General features: G+C 49.5%; 5 protein-coding genes across 5 annotated transcripts; 1 reads left to right on the top strand and 4 right to left on the bottom strand.

Moving 5' to 3' along the window:
- Nucleotides 1-596: 596 nt before the first annotated feature.
- On the top strand, nt 597-2,529 carry PENARI_c009G02671 (F-box protein; the record flags this gene model as incomplete). The annotated part of the gene is made up of 2 exons (XM_022631787.1): nt 597-2,063; nt 2,128-2,529. 2 exons carry the CDS (start codon nt 597-599, stop codon nt 2,527-2,529), a joined length of 1,869 nt encoding a protein of 622 aa, XP_022488148.1.
- Nucleotides 2,530-3,632: 1,103 nt separating this feature from the next.
- PENARI_c009G11708 (RTA1 domain-containing protein) lies at nt 3,633-4,651 on the bottom strand (the record flags this gene model as incomplete). The annotated part of the gene is made up of 3 exons (XM_022632055.1): nt 3,633-4,222; nt 4,293-4,385; nt 4,444-4,651. 3 exons carry the CDS (start codon nt 4,649-4,651, stop codon nt 3,633-3,635), a joined length of 891 nt encoding a protein of 296 aa, XP_022488384.1.
- Nucleotides 4,652-5,339: 688 nt separating this feature from the next.
- Nucleotides 5,340-6,506, bottom strand: PENARI_c009G04746 (uncharacterized protein; the record flags this gene model as incomplete). Its single annotated transcript, XM_022631844.1, has 1 exon — nt 5,340-6,506. The coding sequence occupies one exon, from the start codon at nt 6,504-6,506 to the stop codon at nt 5,340-5,342; it is 1,167 nt and encodes a 388-aa protein (XP_022488267.1).
- Nucleotides 6,507-8,563: 2,057 nt separating this feature from the next.
- Nucleotides 8,564-12,597, bottom strand: PENARI_c009G02499 (uncharacterized protein; the record flags this gene model as incomplete). Its single annotated transcript, XM_022631783.1, has 2 exons — nt 8,564-9,048; nt 9,258-12,597. The coding sequence occupies 2 exons, from the start codon at nt 12,595-12,597 to the stop codon at nt 8,564-8,566; spliced, it is 3,825 nt and encodes a 1,274-aa protein (XP_022488150.1).
- Nucleotides 12,598-13,344: 747 nt separating this feature from the next.
- Nucleotides 13,345-17,958, bottom strand: PENARI_c009G10223 (E3 ubiquitin-protein ligase SSM4; the record flags this gene model as incomplete). Its single annotated transcript, XM_022632009.1, has 2 exons — nt 13,345-14,906; nt 14,967-17,958. 2 exons carry the CDS (start codon nt 17,956-17,958, stop codon nt 13,345-13,347), a joined length of 4,554 nt encoding a protein of 1,517 aa, XP_022488255.1.
- Between the last annotated feature and the right edge of the window lie 647 nt (nt 17,959-18,605).

The following is an 18,605-nucleotide window of genomic DNA, read 5'->3' as shown; positions in this document are numbered from 1 at the left end:
ATTCTTCATCTGCTTAGAGAGCATGGATTCGCGGATCAATTTCCCCGAACCCTCGATAGTGCTTAGTAGCACGAAAGCTGGAAATGTGTTTCCCAAGCGTTACTCTAGATACTGTGCTTTTTTCTCAGTTCTTGCAGTTGCATATGTCTTCAAAGATGCCACAATCAGTGATATATACTTCAAAAGATTAAAACGTCTTAAATTGGCCCCAATAATCTGTCTTCAAAAGTCTGCATGGATGGCTGAATGAGAGCTAAGGACAGAATTTCTGCAGAGTGCTTAAAAAAATCTTAGAGATCGTTCTCTTCTATTGCGTGTTCCATCTATATGTGACCAGGTGCACACTCCGTATAATTTTTCGATTTGCCTTTCATGAATTTCACCACTTTGTGCCGAAAGCTTCTCCCACTGAAGTCGGATATATTTGACGCCGCATCAATTTAAGCTTAAAAATAAGAAAGCTCATCCAGACTTCTCTAGCACGTGGTTGTAGAAACTACGTCATGGCTAGGGCGGTGGGGGCAGACAAAATACTGCGACTCCCCACCATCGTCACTTATTACCTTCAACACCCTTAGTATCCCAAATCTACGAAGATGACCATCGGTGCACCCGTGGTGGATCCTCTCACCATCCTCCCCCCAGAGATTGTCCTCCAAATCCTGGAATTCGCACCCGTCTCGGCCCTCGCGTCTCTCACTGCTACCTCAAAGGCCTGGCATCAGTTTATCGACATCACCCACCAAGAAGCAATCTACACTTCCGACTCGAAGACCTCTCAACCCCCTGGAGGTTCCCGAGACTTTTCGTTCCTCTCCGACACACACAGTTTTGCCAAAGTGTTTGAGAACACAACGTCATGGAAGGATCTATGCAAGCGCCAAACACTACTCGCTCGTAATTGGGCTAATACACGTCCAGTGAGCCAGGAGTCTGTGCTTCAAGTTGGCAATGATCCTGTTTGGCGATTCAAAGCCGATTTCAAGCGCCGGTTCTTTGTTTCCACCTCTCATGCTGGAGGATTGAACGTCACTGATATGGACACTGGCGACATCTTATGGCGACTTCCCTCGGTGCTGGATACCGATGGTGACTCGGTCCGACCATACGCCCACCTGGAGTATCAGGATGGAATGGCTGTGTTTGATAGCGAAGGAGATTCCGTGGAGGTCTGGCAGACGGATCAAGAAGGCGCCAAGCGCGGAGAGTTCCGTCGCATTGCGATCTTGAACCACGATTGTCAGACTAGAGGCTTCCAGCTGTCTCATTGGAACCTTTGTGTTGTGTCTAACAAGGGACAGGGCTTTGTTTACGATATGACGCAGCGGCCTCCAAAATTGACCACCCACTTGAAGATAGAGAAAGACGGTGTCGGCCATCTAGACCAGAGCAAGGACGCGGTGATTTATTCCATGGGAAAGAAGGGATATTTTGCATACAACAAGGAAACTGGTGCATTCTTGGGCAACTTGCAACCGGCCCATTGCACTGACAGATACCACGTCCGCCCACCCCCGGCCACATTCCCCTCTGCAGGCGCGGCTCTGGCTGGAGCTGCGCGACTCGGCCCATCGCATCGATTCTTCCCACCTGGAACCCCAAGCAAGGATGGGCTGGTGCCAATCAAGATTGAAAAAGGCCCTCTTCCTGCGCCGAGTGACCCTGAACACGTCTGGCACGGAGAGGATGAATGGGGATCGGGTATGATTTGCGGCAATCTCTTTGTCGGCTTCTCTCGCGCCGGTCGTGTATTCATTTGTTCCAACTGGCGCAAGGCAGTCCATGACCAAGCCAGCCTGGCAGCGAACAGCTCCATTCTTGAGTGCGAGTCAGATGGGTCAAGCTTTGACCTCGGAGGCTGGTTATCACTCCGCAATCACCGAGTCATGTTTGAGATTCAGGATCGTATCTACGTCGTTGCTCTCGATGATAACGACAAGATCCAGGATGTTGAACATCCCACCCGCGCTTCCTACTCGCTGCTCACCAGCTCCGCACCTCAACTTGCCGTCCCAATCAGTTACATGGCGCTGGCCGATGATGCAATTATGAGTACTTACACCGTGAGTTCAAGTTCAAACATCTGAATTATAAAAGAAACGAATGGGCTTACAAAGACAAACACAGACCCTTGGCTGGCGCGACTCCACTCAACCCGGTGGCATACCTGCAGCCCCAGGCGCAAACCCGGCTCGTGTCTTCCCCACCAAAGCCATCCGCATCGTCAGCCTAGCTCCTGATCTTGTCAACAAAGCTACTCCAATCTCTCATGACGGAGCAGACCCTTCAGCATCGACCGAAGGTACACAGAGCCCCAGTCAAAACCCTCCAGGACAAGGCACATTTGGCACGCAAGCCGGACTCTTGCAGTTACTCAGCTTGCTTCGGGACGAAGTCATGGAAGAGGCAGACTTTGAAGAGTTCGCCGAGGGCGAACTCGATGACGAGTGGGAGAGCGTAGACGAAGAAGAGGAAGGAGAAGAAGCCGGGGATGAATCCGAGAGTGCGCATGGCCACGACGGAGCCTAGGTTTCGACGGAACATACCTGATGAGCGGAAACTAGGCTGACGTTGATTATGTTGGTTGCCGAGTTTGGTGCAAATGATCTCGTACTCGCCACAATTAACATACAGAATGGTCCTGCATCATACTAACTGCTGATTTAGGGCGCATACATAGTAATCTCCTCATACTTGCTGCTGGGAGGTTGGAGGACTCGGTTTAATGCGACCCATGAATCAGACACGAACACTTCACAATGCTAAGCGAAAGAGCTTGAAATGCAATATAACAACATCACGAAAGGGGTTACAAAGGTATGACTTGGACTCTAGAGGTAACGTGAAATTCATGTAGGAATTGACAGAAATAATTTGTAGAGTCACCATCTAAAATACCCTTACAGTATGCAGGAAGCAATATGGCTCGGAAAACGTGCGAATTAAAGTAACTGAGACACCAGTCTTGAGTCATACAAAACATATTGACCGGGTATCTTACCCTCGTACATTCTGAAGCCTATGTGCTGCATTCCCGGATGATTCTCGGGGAGTATGTAGGGAGGCCGAGATCAAACATGACTGAAGAGTTGGGGGACGACTGCCACTAGCGGTAACTTAAGTGGCTGAGGTATGTCATCAAGTTGTTTCATAGCAGCTGAGTAGTAGAGTTAGGCTACTGGTGTCACGCAGATTTGAAATTTTCCTCTTTTAATGCGAACCATCGCAGTATATGCCGCGAGCACCAAGATCTAGACATGTATGCTTTGGAGAGCTACATAATTATGCTTGGGTCACCCCTAGGGGTTAACTGTAGCATCCCATATGGGCGATACTGTGGTTCTTCCAGACTGAGCGTATATACAACGAAGGCAACGCCATTGAATGTTACAAACAGACAAAGCTGCCCGCATTTACTAAAAAAGAACAAAATTATAATAGCATGAGTAACATAACGCCTTTATATTTCTATTGAGTGCTCAGAGTATATACCAATTACCACATATCGCCGACTACAATACGACATTCAGTCATAAAAGAAAGACCAGGGCCTGGCTAGGGATGATGAAGTGCCTGGGCCCATCTAACCATAAAACACCACATGGTCGTCCCCGAGTGCAGCTCATTCCACCTTAATAGCGTACAGGCTTCACCTCAGCAGTCGGCCGAGAAACAGGCAAACCTGCACCCCTAACAGAAGAAAGCAACCAGCCAGGATTAAAAACATTGAAAATTCCAACAGCAACAACCATCAGGACACCATCAAGCCCAATAAAGTAAGACTCATGCGTAATGAGATATCCACTCCACCCCTGCGCCAATTCCACAGTACGGTAAATACTTCGGATGTAAATACAAACAACCGATAGAACCATCGCACCCGTCAGCATCATAAAAGACCCAGAAGCCCAACTCAGATATCCAAGTCTGGTAATTCGACGGAGGAAGTCACCTGCACATCCGACGAAGATTGTAATAGAGATCAGCTGAAAGACGATACCGGCTACCATGATGTTCGTGCCTGTGGCCGTGTCTCCGCCGATTTTGTCCGATTCGGAAGATGCAAGGCCACCACCGGCTGCTTGGACGACGAGTGAGATTATGTCACATGTGCAGAAGATCCAAAGATATTGCTTTGGCGAGAGGAAGGAGGACTCGCGGCCGAAGATTTGGATGAATCGACCCAGGAGGATGTAGATTCCTGCTGTGAAGAAAGTCGGACCTGTAATTTGAGATCTTGATTAGCTTCATGCTGGAGGATATGATATGAACCGGGAATGGACTCTACTAACCAATGATCAAAGTTGAGATCTGGATCATGAATGCTGTCGAGTTATATGGGCAGTCAGAGGACCATGTCCGGCCAGCCCAACCAATGAGTTCGACTAAAATAGAACTTCATCAGTATGCTTCATGGTAATTGGGTTGAGGAAGATTTCTTACCTAAACATCCGATGGCAAAGACGCTGCACCACCAGGTGCGCTTCCAGCAGAATTGGAAAGTATGTGCAAGCATAGATAGACCAAACAGGATGCAGAAGGCCATTCCTGCTCCCTTTGTTGGGACATATCCATATGAAGGCTCCAAATCATCTTTCAGTGCAGTGCATCCCTGATTTATCTCAATGAGTTGCTGAATGGTATAAGACATGTTGGCGAGCTTGGTATATAAAACTTGAAAATGAAAACTTCAAGGATTCAGATTTGCTGGAGTGGTCTGGGACAAGTGATTTGAAACCGAAAAATGGATCTCATGGATTAAGTCAACGCTTTTATAGGCAGATCGCTGGACAGGTTTTCGACGGTGTCAATTTTGATAGAGATATCCAATGAACAAAAATAGCCAAATCTAAGGAAAGGCCTGCTCCGCCTCTATGACGTATCTAGTCTTTGGTGTCAATTTTGTAGTATCTAGCTTCATACGTTTCGGGCTTCACGAATAGACTGCAATTTCTAATTGGGCATTGCTCGGACAGAAAGATGGGTTGATCAAATTTTATAGATGCAGCCTAGTGGAGGCACACTCATTGGTTGCTCCGTAATTTTCCCCGGCGCTAAAATATAACTTTCGTCTGAGCTCCCCAGATCCACTTTAACAGAAGTCAGCAGGTGGACGTCCCTTATTGGCTTGCCCGTAATCCTTTAGAGGTGGCATAACAGAGATGGTCTAGATATTGAAGGGTGATTACGTTGGGCTTACTGTGGCCATGGCTTATGATCTAGCTAGGCAACGATGATTTACACATCAGCATCCTAAGGGAAGAGATTCTAGAAGAAGACTTTTTGGGGAAAGGCCGGCCATTCATGATTCTATTCCTGTTGTCTAAACCTTCAAATTTCTATTTCAGCTTTGGCAGCTCCACAAATTCAACCCGGGTAGCCCATGGCCCTTGGGGCCCATGTGGCTTCATCATAATCGTTACCGGGCACGGGTCCAGGTAGGTACCTTTTGTTGGGAAGATCAGAGCTTCATACACCCGGTGTGAATCACGAGGAATTCTTTCTTCCACTGGAAGATGCTGATAGTGTCGCTCTTCTATCTCTAGTATCAATTTAGCAATTTGATATTGGCGCTCTCCTTGGCCCCACAGTCCTTCCTTTGTGGGGTAGTTGGACAGAACCGCGATTGCCCGGCGTCGAATGTTTGGTTCTCGACATCTCATTGCGGTCAAGTATATTGCTGGGACAACTTCAGCATCTAGAGAGAATATCTCAGGAGTTGATGGATTGGCTGTCTGTGCACTGAGGGCGAGAATCTTCTCTGCTGCATCTACGCTGGCTTCGAAAGATGCGAAATGCTGATCGTAGACGGATTCGTCTCGTGATAGGCAGCTAAGAATCCATGTGATAGAGACAAAATAGCTGATTTGGAGGGCTAGTGGAGCACGTGAATCCAAAATGCCCACGCTTTTGGCTGGCTTTTGCATCATCGTAGTAAAAGCCACATTCCAGTTGTAGAATGCCTGTGCGAGGATACGCTGTTCGTGTATCTGTTGCTGATTGACTTCTTCGGATGGGAGAATCCTATCGATGCCGATGGGTCGGATCAATCCCAGGCCCCGGTTCATCAGGATTGTCATAGAGTCTCGAGCTTGAGCAATATTATCGAAGATGAGAATCTGTTCTGGGGATAACGCTGTTTCTGTTTGAGGGTGGAAGGGTATCAAAAATCGACCGAAGAGGGGGAGCTGAATGCTCAGTCGGCGGAATGATTGACGTAGTTCTTGGTCAACGGTGTCTCTTTTAAGTTGGTTGGTCTTTTCATCCTGTTGTCTGAGAAGTATTTGCATTCCGCCCTGAATATGATCTAGGACGCTCGCGTGACTGGACCTGAGCATCTCCAAGCATACAAACAAGAGACAGGTGACAAGTAAGCAGTCGTAATCAGAGTCTCGAGGATTCACCAATTGTTGCCGGAACTTCTGGATGGCCTTGGTGTATTGTTGAAGTGGAAAGCCATCAGAGCCGCCCTGACTAGCATTTGGGTGATATAGTTGCTCATACATCGCGCTGACCGCGGCAACGGCATGCCGAACAGTCGGCTCTCGATGACTGAGTTGCGGGAGAAAGCGATTCCACACTTCCGAAGCAAAGAACCCCGAGAGGGCTGAAGAAGTCTGTGTGCAGAATGTGTGGATATATTTCCTCTCTTCCCGTGAACCCGGGACAAGGACTATTCGGGTATCAGGGCTGACAGTTAGCCACGCAGGATATGGGTCTGTGACTTTTTTCCGGAGCTCCTTTTGGGATTGGTTGCTGTAACCATCACATTTGCGCCCCGTCTTGATACATTGCACGCAATTAGGCTTTTCTTCACCGCATCGCACGTGGCGCATTTTGCAGGTAATGCAGCCATTCTTTGATTTCGAGCGGCCTGTTCTTCGATGCATGGTAGGGTTCAGGGAGGGAAGATACGAAAGAAGCAATAGGCGTTGATATCCTTGCAATGTTATAAATTGCGCCAAAGCTGGTCCGATGTCAGATTCGGGCTGACACAAGGGCTTGGTCGGTTGGGGGCCAAATTGACACTTCACGGCCAATAGGCAGCTATATTATCAGATTCTGATAATAGATCTACCAGAAAATCGAGAAAGAGGCTCTAGTGCTCATCTTGCTGCCTATAATAGATTAGAAGTGAGAGCGGCGAGGCTTAGCTCTTATTTGCGGCGTCGTATTCACCTGTGAGTTTTCTGCTGCTCAAACCATGACCTTAGGTTGTAGAATATGAACTCACTTAAACACATTGGTGTCATGACTACTCGATTATCTCAGGATATAAAGAAATATATGTTAAATTACCCTCGACTTTCTATTGTCCCGTCGCTTGAAGTCTCTTTGAGATAGTGGTTGCTAGCTATCGCTTTAATGTAAAAAAGGAGCGGATACCTCATTACCTTCATTAGTTTACCTCGGGACTCGGAAAAAGATATTAAAAGAGCCATCGGTAAATCTCAAATCGAGAAACAAGAGTTCATTTCAGTGGAGAAAACTCAAGCTAAATACCAGAACTACAGCACGAATGACCGCTATAAAATCGACAGCCCCGATCGGCCTAGTTTCCTTCGACTATCACCTTCGTTTATCACATACTGATATGAGCGGAGCAGGAAATAACCGATGGAGTTACTATACAGAATCTCACCTGGTGGAAATAGATCATTCCGCAAAGCTCAGCTGTTTATTCTAGCCTAATGGGCGATAGAAAATATCGATCTACCTTGTCCTGCAGCTAAAACCAACTATCAATAATAATTACTCTGACGTCAATATATCGCACCGTCTTTCTTTTCGTGCTATCTTACAGCCCTTGTGTTGATCTCTTCTACTCCACCTATCAGTGGCACCGTATGATTTGTTTTCCAAAGGAATGATTTCCACCTAGATTCTCTTCGGGGACGCGGATCATCAATAACAGTGAACGTCATTCGTAACCACCTTTCGTCCTCTCTCCTTATAAAGGGGCCAATGGCTCTTTTGTCCTCACTGCTAATCTGCACAATTTACAACCTTCTACTAACTTACACCGACCCACAAGGTCAGTGATCTCTTTTCAGATGTTAATTACTTCAATCCTCATAACCTTTATATTAGAGTATAGAACACTATCACGAGACACAAAAATGAAGATTCATCTACTCTGTTGTCTTATCGCTACGAGTCTAGCTTCTCCAAACCGGCTTCACGAGAGAGAGGTGACCTGAGCAAAGATCCCAAGAAACTTGACACGGCTTTCTCCCAGTGTCTCATGGGATACGTGAATGACACAATAAAGAGTGCGGCACAAGAAGTACCTGAGGGAGCACTATGTATGAACAATTTTAGGGTTCATTTTATGGAAGTTGACTACTTCTCATGAAAAATTGACCTGATATCTAACAATAACAAGTAGATATAATTGGCCGATCATACGATGTACACAAACCAAAAAGACACAAGACGCTTCACCGTGGGTATTGTCGACATAAACATCAATGCAGTCATATCATAATCACAAAATATCCCATTCAAAAAGAAAAAAAAAACATAAATCTCCAAAGTACACCAATATTATATAATTCAAAGCTCAAGCAAGTTGTCTCTCGACACTGCGCGGACCACTCAAAAGGGATGGCGGAATCGGAGGGACAGGGCCACGGTATACAGGTCCATGGGCTTCGCGCGAGCCAGGAGGGGGAGGAGGTGGCGGAGGCGGAGGACGAGCATAGCCTGGGTGGCCATGAGGATGAGGAAAGTGATGTGGATGAGGAGGAACAAGCGGACCGGGGCTGCCTCCAGCCCCAAGGGCTAGACGGCCAAAGTCCCCGGGCAGCTGCTGAGCCTGGTATCTGTATTGGGCGGGCGGCGAGGTAGGGTCCGCGTAGGCCGTCGATCTGCCTGGGTCGCCGGGGAGGGAGACGAGGGATGCGTTGAGGGTACGGGCGATATCATCGAGGGTGACCTCCATCGGGGAGATGTAGGTTGTATTTGTCCTTTCGGACCAGGCGAGGACGTGGCCGCAGACGCGGCCGGTTGGGCGGTCGAAGACCCATGCGCCAGAGTCACCGGGGGCTGTTGAATCATAATGATGATTAGCTTGATGAAACGCTACTCGATACGAGGCGATGGGTGTGTGTGTGTATGTCTTAGGTGTGGTGGTGCTGTTTGTTTACCAGCTTATAAGGGGAAGACAAAAGAGGGTGTGCATAACAAAAAAAAACAAAGGGTATCTAATTAAGGATCATATAGACATAAACATGGATCTGCGGAGCACCTCTTACCTCCGAAATTCCCATTGACGCAAAAGCTTGTCGAGAAAGAATGCCGGCCATGCAGCTTGACCAGTGTCATGGCCTTGGATATCTGGCCGGTCTGTAGCCCGCTTGTCCGGCCACAGCAATGAACTTGCAAACCACCTAGCTCCTCCATCCGGGCGACCTTATTCAAGAAAATGGGTTGTGGTGGAATGGGCCGTCCTGGACGGGCGATACTGGATCCGGTGGTATCGAGGATGATATTGCGGGGGTCCATGCGGGCTTCGTCCACTTTGATGAGGGCCCAATCAATCTCATGCTTGAGGCCCTTTCGAGTCCAGCGACGTACTCCAGAGGAGGCGTGGACATAGCCAAGGGAGTGTGAGGCGAGATGTTCATCATCTCGATCCTCTGGGGATGGAAAAAAGTCATCGTGCACGTCGTCAATGGCTGGCTGGGTGACGAGCAGCCGAGGTTCTTCACCAGGTTCGATGCCAGCAGTGTCGCCGATTGATGCAGCGTCGTCATCGTCATCGTCGCCACCAAGAGAGTCATCATCCGACGACTCTTCATCCGAGAGCCAAAATTCATCATACCCAGACTCTAGACCTTGCGAGAATGATGCATCATCCCCGTCCTCCAGATCGGAAAGTTCGAACTCGAGGTTCATTCCAGGCTGGTCGTCCTCGGTATAGTTATACATGAATTCGGGGTTCTGTGTATTGGCTGTATCGCGCGGCCAATTACCCACCGACCTTGATGGGTCTTCTGGGTTCGGGTCTCCGTGGCTATTGCCTTGGCCTTCGTCTTCACTGGGAGCTTCCAACATGTGATGAACTGTCAGACCATATGGCAAGCCATCGACGATGACGGCGCCACCATAGGAGACGGGGGGTAAATGCTCTTCGTTTTGGAAAGCGCCAATGGACGCTCCGCAAAGAGGTCTTTGCTGGTGACATGGGTTAAGCTCTCTCTGGCGAAAGGGAGTTGCATTCGACACATTGGGACGAGTCTTGGCCGGCCGGCGACGTTTGTTGCGAGGCACCTTGGATCTTTCGATGTCGCCACGTAGTACAATCAAATCCCAATCATCTCGACCGAGAGAGAAGTGCTTCTTCAAAGCGAATCGTACCTTCTTCACGCTAGCGCAAGTGACACAGATGGTTGTTCTCGCGCTCTCGGCGGACTCGCCAGTCATGATGAGGTTGACCCCACAAGACTCGGAGGACTCTTTCAGAATCTTTTGAAGGAGACGACTCAACCGGGGCATCATGTGGAAATTCCACTCCTGTAAGTGGTCATCTGGAATTTCCAGGTGTGGAAGCCTCTTGACAGTGCGCTTCTTAGCAGGCTTCTCAACAGACTTTTCCTCATTTGAAGGAGTCCAGTCCTGTTGAGGAATGCTTGGGAGCTTCTTATCCAAATTGGTCAAGTCATGCTTTGCTTTGTATGCATTGACCTTGTCCTGGATAGTTAGGGGTTCGGGGGTCGGAACTAGCGCAAGTGGGAGACAGTCATCCAACTCCTCTGCTCCGGGCGCCGAGAATATGTCAATTCGGCAGCAAGACCACAAAATCTTGCAAATCGTGTACATGAAGTTCATTGAGAACGAGAAGGTGCCGTCAGGTTCTGACAGGTCAAGGACTGGGTAGTGGTAGATTTGAGGCACACGAAGACCAAGATCGGTCATGGGTTGTGTCGAGAGATGGAAGTTGGGGGCATCAAGGCATAGCTGAACGGCTTGGAGGTAAGCGCCACCGCACTTCGGGCCAAGCTTCTTGACGTAGAGATCTTCCACGCGATGCTTGAACCAAGTACGGTCATATTTCATCTTCCAAAGCCGACCGACTGGAGCCCATAGTCCAATCTCCAAGAGGATAAGGCCAAGAGAATACAGATCATATGCCCAAGCGCCATCATCTTCAACAGACCTCTTGTCCTCTGGATGACGATACATTGCCGAAGACAATGGCTCAGGTGTGGGTCCATCGCCAGAGAACCGTGCGGGAGAAGTTAGATAAGGACGACGGAGATCTGGGGCAAGTCCGCTCTCGTCATCACTAGCATCATCCCGACCAGGGAAGAAGATCACATTGCTACTGTTGATGTTACCGTGTACGGCGTTCTGACTTCTCAGGTGAAGAGCAGACATTAACAGATCATAAGCCAATCGAAAGCGAGTGTCCAGATTTGGGACTCGTTTCTCTCGGTATTCTTCAGCTGAAGGAAGGAGAGCCACCAATGGCTTGGGCGTCAGCTCTTTCAACAAGTCACTGGGATTCTGAAGGAACGGAAAATAGTCGACTGGCATCTGATAGAGGAATGCATAGCGAGCATTGGGCTGGTCAATGCAGTAGCCCAGGAATCGCATAAGACCTAGGTGAGATATCCGGGCATTCTGCAGCAATTGTTCCAAAGACTGCTGAAGCTTTTCCAATCGAGAACTCTTGGGGCTCATCTCGGCATCCATCATGATGGGGATGAATTCAACTAGGACAGTTACATGCGACTCTTTCGTGGAGGCAAGAACGGGCGACGCCGAAGAATTCAGGCGCCCAATAGCGCGCGAATTGGAAGACGCCGCAACAGGTTCATATGGCGGAGGACTATTCTCATGAGCTGCTCCATATAGTTGAAGAGCCGAGCGCTCAATGAGGAGGTGGTTCGACGGGAGGAAGGGATTGGAGGAGTCGTGGTGTGGCGTCGAGGGCGAGTAGGAGAATGGGTCGAACATTGGCTTTGGGCTCTGGACTTTCTCTTTAGACTCACCAAATGAGCCGTGGGAAGAATCGTAGGGCGATGCGGGGCTAGCACGCAGCTTGCGCCCACCCATCCTGCTTGACGACATACTGGACGCCATCGTGCGGCGCGAGCGCGACAAGTCATACAGGGTATCGATGCAGCCAGTGAGTTCGTTCAAGATCGTGTTTGAGCGAGTGATATCATCGTCTGTCCATTGTGTCTTGAGGGGTCGGCTGCCGAGAGTATCTTTTGACGGAAGATCGACCTTTCGTTCTTTAGAGGGCAGGAGTGGCGCATCGACATGTTGTATTTGTTCGGCATCGTTAAGAAGTTCTTGGATTGATGACATGACACTCTCAACGACATCGCTGAAGCCTGCGGCGGTCAAGGATTCGTCGATATCGTTGGGCTGAGCCGCGCTGGCATCGCTCCAATCTAGACCCCATGCCAGCAAGCGATCTCTCTGTTTCTGGAAACTCCGGTGGAGGGCGACGAGCTCAGGGTCATCGACGGCTTTCGATGCCGTTGTGACGCTTTCGCATGAGGTTTTCGTATCGGTATATAGCTTCGTGAGACGTCGCTGGAGGAAGCCGCCGCCGCCTCCCCCATGTCGGAGGACTGACATGACGATTGCGGAGGGGATTGATAAGGATCACAGATAGAGGTTCGAGTATCGGACACAAGACAGTGCAGAGGGCACATTCACGAAAGCATGGTGAGGGTCGCTGGAGAGTACTCAATTCGTGAGTGAGAGGAGAAGCTGAAAAAAGGTAGGCAGATTCAATGGGTGCCTTGAGGATGATGGCCGATAACCACCAACTGTGCATGAAGGGAATCCTGTTGCCTAACCAATGAGCGATCACGAGAGGCCCAGAGTGGGTCACGTGGCAGGCAACAACTAATGGTGGTGGTATTGTCACTGTATGGTCACAGGAGCCTCAACGGTGGGTGAATTCGAGCGGAGATGTTGGTAATGAAATGTGTATTATATACATATATTGTATCAGAGTTCCACGCTAACGAGTGAAGTATAAAATGTGCCACCGGGTGTCTAGACCCATTTCTATAGATAGCTTGATTCAAGGTTTCATTCTACCTATATTTCTTTTATATTTTTTTACTTGGCCTCTTCCTTCACCTTGTTTTGTTTACTACTCTCCACCTTTTCAATGCCAAAACCAAAGGAATGAGGGTTTCTGCTAGAAGTACTGCTACGCCTCCATATACCTTAAAAAGGCTCCACTGTGAATAAATAGTGCTTCTTTTCATTTGAGTGGCTTAAAATGTACATGCACTAAGGTAAGAGTAAGTAAGGGAGTAGTCTGAAACATGAAGCTATCTAGGCTGAACAATAATACCCCTCTCCATTCGATCATCCTGTCATAACCCGACGCGATACACCGACATCTCGCGCACGTTTCTCGCTGAAATTATGCAACCGTTCCCCAATGAGATAGACTTCATCACGAATATTAGTGCGCCAGATTGCCACTCTATGCAGCAGCAAATTGATTGCCCACACAGACAGTAGAATGAGGAGCGTAATGGGGTAGGCATAACGGTAGATATTAGGCTGCACATCGTGTGTGTAGAACACGGTCCAACGGGCGATGAACCCGAAAGACAGGGGAAAGACGATTGCTGCAGTTGTAAGGATGATAATCGGCAGAACCAGAGCCCGGGTGGCAAGCTTGACATTGGGCTTTAGCCAACCATTTTGGAAAATTCCATTGAGAGCGGCAGCTGCCCAAGATTGTGGCTGCCATACAGTCAATTTGATGGCCATCTGGACGTACAGCACCCCAAGTGCCCAATCTTGAACAACATGAACAACATGCGACTGTCCATCACCGAAAAGGGTGTGTGCTGGGATGAGGATGTACAATTCAGTCAGAAGGGCAAAGAGCGACGGGAGCAAGACAACAGCAACTGTAGCGAGGTAAAGAAGTTGAACAACATGCATCACGAGGTCCAAGCTATTCTGGCCTGCTTGGCGAGGAGAACGGAGATATGCTGTCGTATGGTCTCGCACAAGCTGGAATGCAGTGCGGGTGTGATAGGCTAGGTAGGCAAACGCACCGACCACGCAGAGACCACTGGAAAAAGCGTAAACATCGTTCACCGGAACTGGACTGGAAGAGTACGACGTGATAATCTTCCGACCAATGATCAACGGGATAATGGTGATGCCTACTCCAGTGGTGGCGGCAAACAGCCAGATGAGCACGATGAAGGCAGCGATCCGAGTTCGGAAAGAAGGAGGGATGTAGACTTTGGTGAACATGGTGCTGGATCGACCATGTAGCCCATCAGCAGGATCAACTTTCCTATCAACGCGCTCATTATCCTCGGTGACTTCCAGGAAAACGCGGGTGCCTTTCGGGATGCGGACCTGATCGGAAGCAGGGGCACGCACATATCGACCATCGCGCAGGAAGTAAACGTCACGGTTTTCCCGTTCTGCAGCAGCCTGTTGCTCATCGCCGATAACAGGGTGTTCCCAGTCCCCCTTGCTTCCGGAGAGAAGGCCCCACCAAGTCTGCCGAACATGATAGCCCTCTTCCTCTAGGTGTCGCTCAGGGAAGAAAAAGTTGCTGAGACGCAGGAAGTGGGCACACTTGTGGAACCACCAGTCATACAAATCATGTAACCCATCTGAGGGCTTGAATGATTGAATCGCCATTGGTAACACGAAGTTGTAGAATAACAGGTCGACTGGGAATTCGAGCATAGGAGCACTAGCCGACCAATGGATTGGGAGCACGCCGTCGAGTGCAAAGTGCAGTCCCCAGACAACGCCGCCAAGACAAACGATGACCAAGGCACCATAGACAAGAGCACTAAATCCAATCTTACGAAGCTGAGTAGCGATACTGCGCTCGAGAACATCGCGGATTGGGTGGAAGGTCGGATCATCGGGGTCACGGATGAAGTCTATAGTCAAGCAGTTAGCATTTCAATCCAGAACCGACAAATTGGGAGTTTCAAACTTACAAAGAACACCGCTCCTCAGAATCTTTCGGCACATAGACACAAACAGGGCGAAATGGAACATGTAGCAAGTGCCAACGAACCAGTGGACGAAGAGGGATGTGAGCGGAGACGCAGCCGTGAAAGCAATCCGAGAGCTCACCGTAGCATTGGAGAAGAGGGGGAGCAGAGCAAGATCAAGGAGACTACCACAATACAAGGGGAAAACAATCATCTCGATGCCAATGATGAGGATCACTTTCATGACTCCCCCAGCTTGGATCAGCACCTCGGCAAGCAGACCCTCAATCCGTTGTCCGCGATTGGCACCAGCCATCAGCCCGGTGATACGGAGATAGAGAAGCCCGATCAAGGAGGCAAGCAGGTACCCCATCAAGATAGCAATGACACGATCCTTGGAGTCCCAGACGGCCAAGTCATAATCAACCGGCACTGTCGCAGAGGCTGCTTTTGCCGCACTTGCATTCATCAACCTCTTCCCTGGCATGGAGAACAGAGGGGATCTGATAAAACTGCTGAACTGCTGCTGTGCCTGTTGAAGGAATCCATTGAAATAAGAAAGATCGATATCGAAGGACAATGCACCCGGGATCCCGAAAGTCACAACGCGGAGTGGGAAGTCATGCAAAATGAACTTCACGGTGGCAAAGATGGTTTGGAACAATGCGATGAGGCGAGCTTGGTGTAGTTTAAGCGCCTGATGGGAAAGCACCGAGAACATTGGTATATCAGACTCGTGGAAGACCAAAAACGCTTTGAGCACCTTGTTCAGACGCTGGCTGCTTGCATCGATGAGGGAAAGCGATGCACTGGTGACTGACTTGTCCCGAGGCATCCATTCCCCAATGGGAATGACAGTGCTCAGAGGACTCAGCAAGACCCTAAAAGCGAAGCTGAGCCAGTACATGACATATCCTACGACACCGATAAGGGTATCGAGAGCGATATCTGCGACGACTTCGACAGCAGTGATAGGAACACCGACGATGAGTTCAAGGGGGTTGGCCAACAAGACGAGGGCTATTTTCCCCCATAAGTAAGGAAGCCAGATACCGATGGCGACTGTGAAGGCAATGAGAAGGGCACAGAAGACGCCATTTTGAAAAAGTCCAAAGATAGGGCCCTGCATGCCAATAAGGTCCATAATTCCTTCGAAATCATCCCCTTCAATTGCTTCCATATCATTAGGATCCAATCCAGCGTCCAAATCCCCAGCCGCGCCAGCACCTGCTAGTGCGCCTTCCATCCGGTTCGGTAAGGGTACGAATGGGTCTTCCAAAGCCGGATCCTGAACAATGTGCTCATCGTCTTCAGGAACTGGCTCTTCCCTGTCGTGATCTGCAGGTGTAATGTCTCCCCAAAACCAATCAATGAGCCGCTCAGTGAGTCCCTGTGGGGGTTGATTATCCGCTTGCCTATTGAAAGCAGGAGCAGTATCGCGTGTACTTGGCGGTGCATTATCCGGGGTCTGGCCGGTAGTGGTGTCGGGTTGATGACCGTCGACATGCGCATTCCCGCTGTTGACGAATTCTGGAAGCTCTGGAATTTCTGTTGCGTTGGCGTTGTCGGGACGATTAGAAGGCCCGGCTTCTTGTGCTGGCTGCTGGTTGGGATTGATTGCGGTCACTGCGTTTGCAATCCAGTCCAAATCATCTCCTTGAGTTTCGTCGCGGATAATGCGTAGCATTTCTTCATGGTCCCCACCAGCACGAGCCAATATATCTCGGAAAGCCTCGGCGCGACGACCGGGGGCAAAATCTTCACCTTCATCCTCTGAGTTGTCAAACTCCATTGGCTGTAACTCCCTATCAAATGTCTCAAAATCAGGGTGGCCGGTATCAGAATCACTCCAGGAGGGAGCTGGAGAATGAGGTGCGAAACGAGGCAATTCTTCTTCATCCAAGCCATGAGGCCCGAAATCTGCAGCGTTATCGTCTTCTTGGTGAGCGGGAGCCGGCTCTTGCTGTCTCATCTCGGCTTCCTCATTCGGCCTATTGTTTGCAATCAGTTGTAGGGCAGCCTCGCGCTCCCCTTCAGCAATATTGGCCATAGGTTGTTGTTGAACAACCCATTCACGGATCAGGAAGAGTAGAATAAAGGCAACGACCACAAGCAGAGTGATAAGCTGGCCTTCTAATGTGTCGATGATCATGTTATTAATCGTAGGATAGGGTGTCAAGTTGTTAAGGAATTTTACGTCCGACAGCCATGATGGGTAGCGGGGCTTGCTTGAGCCGGCCGTTGAGTTGTTTGGTGTGTTACCCTGCCCGACGGAGGAGGTAAAGGCGGGCATGAACAAGTTGGGGATCACTTTTTTGATGAGAGTGAGCATGAGCGGCTCACCAGCAGCGAAATTGAGAATCGATGATTGCGTAGTGGGGGCAGCGGTTGCAGACGAGATAGCTGCATTAGAGACCGTCGGGCTGACCGAGTCGACCACGGCAGCATTTGTCACGCTACCGTTCGAAAACAGTTGCCCAAGACCTTCTTGAGCAGTTTGCGCAGCTTGGCTTCGAGCACTTTCGCTCGCAGACCAGCGGCCATCAGCAAGCCAGAAGAGGGCCCGCCAGATTGCGCGCATTGACCACGGCAGCCATCCCAGCCAGACGAAGGCGACAAGAAGAAATCGCAGCCAAGTAACCACACTCCGGAAACATTGTATCAACGCTTGCTTCGCGAATAGAGGAGCGGGGAGGCTCTGGGGCATGTTCGGGTCATAGAGTTTGGTAAAGCGGAACGGCGTCTTGCAAAGCTCGCAGTGTTTCTTCTGCGAATGCGATAACCACTCAACCAGACATATCTGGTGAACGAACTTTATGCTGCCGCTACATTTGCACGGGTAGAAAAGCGGCTCCTCGTCCGTTGCTTCGCCATGGCAAATGCGGCAGGTATCCAGATCGTCAAATCCCTTTTCCCTTTCATCGTAAGCCGGGTCATTCATCACGTCGGGGAATCCGGCACCCGTAGCGCGGAATTGACTGTCTGAGGCTTCCATAGTAGGTTTCGCGTCGAGTCGACGGTGTTGATCAGATGTTCACCATGTTCCTAGGAAAGCGGGAGGCGTGAGAGGAGTAAACATAGGAGGGGCAATCCGGTTGGGCTGAAATGAATGGTCAGTACTGTATTTATGCTGGACTTGATACCAACAACCCACCTAGGAGCCTGGAGATCGGAGCTTGATAGTGGCGAAGCAATCAATTCAGCCTGGTCCCTATCCCATTGTGCTGACTCAGCCGATGTGCGCTGGCTGTAAGTAAAATACAGTTATTTACGCCAGGACAGGCAGTAATGGTCGCATATCTGTGTATCTGCAGTACAAGTGCCACCCGATGACCTCACTGATATTCGACAGACAGTTCCTGATTGTGTCATATTCAACTTCCATAACTTGATAGACTCAGACCAAGTCAACATCTTCCCCTTAGACTCTGCGTTCAACACCCAGTTATTTTTTTCGGTCCTCAGTCTTCCCAGCCTAGGTATGTATCCGACCGCGGCCCGTGAAAGTCAGCTAGTGCCAAGACCGACGCGAGCATTCCGCCTACAGATACTCATTTGCTTTGATTCATTCAGACTCGAGCTTCAATATCGACCAAAGCCACACATTCGAGCTGTGAGCTTCTCTCCGATGCAGTCGTAATA

This window comes from Penicillium arizonense (genome assembly GCF_001773325.1).
Source record: "Penicillium arizonense strain CBS 141311 chromosome Unknown PENARI_contig009, whole genome shotgun sequence".
Lineage (NCBI taxonomy): Eukaryota > Fungi > Ascomycota > Eurotiomycetes > Eurotiales > Aspergillaceae > Penicillium > Penicillium arizonense.
The sequence above is the reverse complement of the archived record's forward strand: the minus strand, read 5'-3'. Positions and strand labels throughout refer to the sequence as shown.